We start from the raw sequence: 3,936 nt of genomic DNA, 5'->3' as shown, positions 1-3,936 counted from the left end.
GCAGCTCGTGAATTCAAACCACTTGCCTTTGGGTTGGCAATATAACTCCCCATCCACTAGGCCACCAGAGCTCCCTTACTATAAGCATCAACGCGCCGGGAAACTCTAAGGCATCACAAGTCATTTCAGAAGTATATAGACTGGAGCACTCTGCTTACTGTAAAGGGGATCGAGAAATGTGGGAAAGTGTCCCTAGAGAATCTTTACCCAGAGTCCTTGTTTATCCTTATCTGACTCTGGATCATTTCAGATTCTGTCATTATTTCAAGTGTTCCCAAGATCCTACTGTTTCCTTCAGTGTTTATTTATATTCTCTTCTGACAGTATCTCTATCCCCATATTATCCCCAAACTAGTCATGGGATTGGTGGCCTACCTATTGACTGGAAAACCAAAGAAAAAAGAGTCCAGAAAGGAGTGGGACTAGGGAGGTGGCCAAGGACAGAGGAACCCCAGCATCGGAGGGGAAGAGGTGCAGCTTCTCTAAGTCTGGCAAAAAGGCTCGAGCATCCTCTAGAGCTGTCTGAGCGGCCATGGTAAAGTTAGGGTCACCAGAGGTCGAAACATCAAAGACACAGGAATGGAAGTAAGCGTCTTCCACAGGCAGCCCTTTCTTGCACAACTGTCTGGCCTCATCAATGGATACGGCTCCCCGGCGACTGCGCTCTGACCGAGAGAGTCTTTGGCTGGGGGGACAGCCTCCCACACAGAGCTGCAGGTCCTGCTCAGCCGAGAAGGCCTGGGCCACGTCCTCAGCTACTCGGATGGAGAAGGAGAGCTGGCCGGCTGTCTGCCGGATGATTATTGTTGTGCCGATATAGGCAGCTCGGATCTCCACGTGGCTCCCAATGTTAGCGCTCTGAATGGATAAGCTTGAGCCCCCAGGCCTGTCGCCTCCGTTGATAGAACCGTCTTCAAAGGCTGCAGGAAGATTGTCCACTTCGGCCTGGTAGACCTTCTGATCAATGCATTCTTGCATGTTTTTAAATATGATGGTGAGCTGTGAGGGCAAGAGGAAAAACAATTTATCTGGGTTTCAGTTCACTCCTCACCCACCTGACCAGGTTTCATAACATAGTTAGGTTTCTGACCTGTCTGTCCAAGGCTTATCATGACCCTCACCCCTTGACCCTTTCTCTCACATATGTGTCACTATCGCTTCATCCCACTGTAGCCCTTTCCTGTCAGCAACTTCCACAAGAGATTCTTCCTTCTGAAACTCCTCAGCCTAACTTTCTCCTTAGTGTTTTCTATGCTTGAGTTGAAAGTCATGCAGTGAATAAGGAAGACAAAAAAAAAAAAAAAAAAAGAAAGAAAAGAAAAAAGAATCGATGCTTTTGAGTTGTGGCGCTGGAGAAAAGTACTGAATATCTGATAGAGTGCCCAAATTGAAAAAAAAAATAATGTTGGAGAAACGGCAACTAGGATACTCTTTGTGGTGAAACTTTGAGCTCACATACTTTGGGCATGTCGTTAGGAGTGGGCAGTCCTTGCGAAAAGACATCATGCGGGAAGGGTGGAGGGTGAGAGAAAGACAGGAAGACCCTCAAAAGCAGACGACCGACACTTGACAGTAACAATGGGCTGGAGCGTATCAGGAGGTGAGGATGTTGCATGCAGGACAGGGCAAGGTTCAGGTCCGTTGTTCATAGGTCGCCAGGAGTCCTGGGAGACTCACATACACTAAGGCTTGGGTGAAATTCTCATCAAAGGGAAAGTGCTTTAAGGAGCCTGTTGAACAAGACGGGGAAAGGAGAAGGGAGCCTTGCTACAGAACAATGGGGACCAGGAAAGGCTGGCTCTGGAGGAGCAATCCTGACCTTCCGGGTGGTGGTGGCGTTGGCCCCCGAAGCCACGGGGGAGCTGGTGGCTTGAACAAAGAGGAAGTCGTTATCCAGCAAGGGCCAAGCCCCTTGAACGCGGCACGTGTGAAAGTGGTGGTGAAAGCTGCGCACGTGAGGGTCCCCGAAGGAGGCGCAATGCAGGAAGCCCGGGGGCCGGCCGTGAAGCCGGGCAAAGCGGCCTTCGTAGTCACAGGGGTCCGGGGCCGGGGGCCCAGAGGAGCGGGCGGGTCCTGCGCCCCCAAGGCCGGGGCCCCGCGGCGGGGGCGGGGCTGTGGGGCCCTGGCGCGAGCAGTTGTGCTGAATCATCAGGTCCTCGATGCCGTGCACGGCCGAGTGGAAGGCCAGGTCCCCGCGGCAGGTGCGCGCCGTGCGCCGCGTGCAGAGCGCGTAGGAGCGGAGCGCGCGGCACAGGCCGCCGGAGCCCAGCCCAGCACCCCGGCCGCCGCCGAGCTCCCCTGGGGACTCGCCTCCTCTGAGGCTCAGCGTGGACGAGACATACTCGGCGTTGCAGCGCAGGATCTTGCATTGAGAATGAGCTGAGGGTGGACGGAAGAGCATGGTGAGACAGTCACTAGTCACAACTCTCTCAGATCTCACTTGGAGATTCTCACCATTCACCCCGTGGACGAGGGGTGATGGAAAGGAGGTCTCTTCCCGTCCCATTTTCACTCAGTTTTACCAAAACTGAATAAACCCACTAAAGCTCTTCACTCTAGGCCGAGCGCCCATTCCCAAATTGAGTGGAAATGAAAATGCACCTAACTGAGGGTGAGGCACCCCTCTCTCCCACATCACACAGTGGTGCCACCAGAGCTGGCGTGGCTCAGTGTGGTCACTCCTGTTTTGTCGCACCATCACTGCATGCGCTTCTTTCTTTACCAGACCAGACAGAATCCGGAATCCCTAGTAACAGTCATTATCAGTTTTAATCATAGACTAATGTGTGATAAAATAGTTGTTAAAATGCAATTACCTTATAGATTAAATGGCTACATACTAACAAAATTGTTTTGTAAAATCTTTCTGCATTGATTACAACATTGTTACATTGTTAGTTACTGACTAAAACATCTTTTTTTTTAATTACTACTACTTCACTCTCAAAGTAGTTATTTTTGATAGGGGTTCACATAAATACTAGCTATATAATATTGTAACTAAGACAGTGGAAAATTTTACAAAATCAGAGACTATAAAAAACACTAGGAACAAGAAAAACAACAGTATTTGCTTATACTTGGAGAACAAATCACTTGATCAGAAGCATAATTGGAAACTAGTGACCACAGGGCATTAGAAGGTTCAAAAAGTAAATTAATATAGAGTTTTAGCCCTTTAGGTATATGGATACATATAAAATGGCCTTACCAAAAAAGTCTTGTTAGTTATACAAATATATTTTTATGGATACTAATACATTTATGCTGAACCAATTGCTTCATAACTTCAGGGTTATTTTGATGTCACTTCCTCTGATAATGTCACCTGCCCACTGTAGTCCCCACAGCCCACTCTCCCCATTTCCCTGCTTACATACCCACCCCTACATGGAGACCTCACCCTCTGTATCCCCCCAAACTCTTCCTTACCATATCCACAGAGAAGCAGCAGGAGAGTGAGAATGCTTAGAGTTGGGGGGCTACCATGGGGGAACCAAAGACCAGGGGATTGTCCTGGATCCCCCATACTTTTCCATCCAGGTCCCCCCAGGCTCCGGTTCTTTCCAGCTGATGGCTCTCCTACCTAGTGAATTTTGACCAGAAGTCCTGTAAGGGACTGAAAAAAAGAAGTTTGCCTAGGCATAGAGGAGAAGAAGAGTTGAAGATTGGTCAAGGTTATGTGAAGGAAATCAAGAAAAGGAAGAGAAGACTGGAGCTTGGGAGGGTGACGAGGTGAGGGCTCCCTAAACTCAAAGCGTGACTGCTATGCCTCCATGCCCTACTGTTATTTCAGGTCCCTTGTGCAACAGCTTTGGCTGGGGGTGGAGGGAGAATTGAGTGGACTCGGGGGACAGAGTCCACTGTGTTGACCCATCCTAAACTACCAAACAAGAATTTAAAAAATTTAATCATAGAGGAAGGATTCAGGCCCAG

General features: G+C 49.2%; 1 protein-coding gene across 1 annotated transcript; it reads right to left on the bottom strand.

Annotated features, from left to right (window-relative positions):
* Positions 1 to 375: 375 nt before the first annotated feature.
* On the bottom strand, positions 376 to 3,529 carry HFE2 (hemochromatosis type 2 (juvenile)). Its single transcript, XM_006899536.1, has 3 exons — positions 3,433 to 3,529; positions 1,820 to 2,379; positions 376 to 999 (listed from the first exon to the last, which is right to left on the bottom strand). The coding sequence occupies exons 1-3, from the start codon at positions 3,527 to 3,529 to the stop codon at positions 376 to 378; spliced, it is 1,281 nt and encodes a 426-aa protein (XP_006899598.1).
* Positions 3,530 to 3,936: the final 407 nt, after the last annotated feature.

Source organism: Elephantulus edwardii, unplaced genomic scaffold (genome assembly GCF_000299155.1).
Source record: "Elephantulus edwardii isolate Elephantulus edwardi_28Jun2011 unplaced genomic scaffold, EleEdw1.0 scaffold00260, whole genome shotgun sequence".
In the NCBI taxonomy this organism is placed as follows: Eukaryota; Metazoa; Chordata; class Mammalia; order Macroscelidea; family Macroscelididae; genus Elephantulus; species Elephantulus edwardii.
Note: the sequence above shows the minus strand (reverse complement) of the source record. Positions and strands in the feature narration are given on the sequence as shown.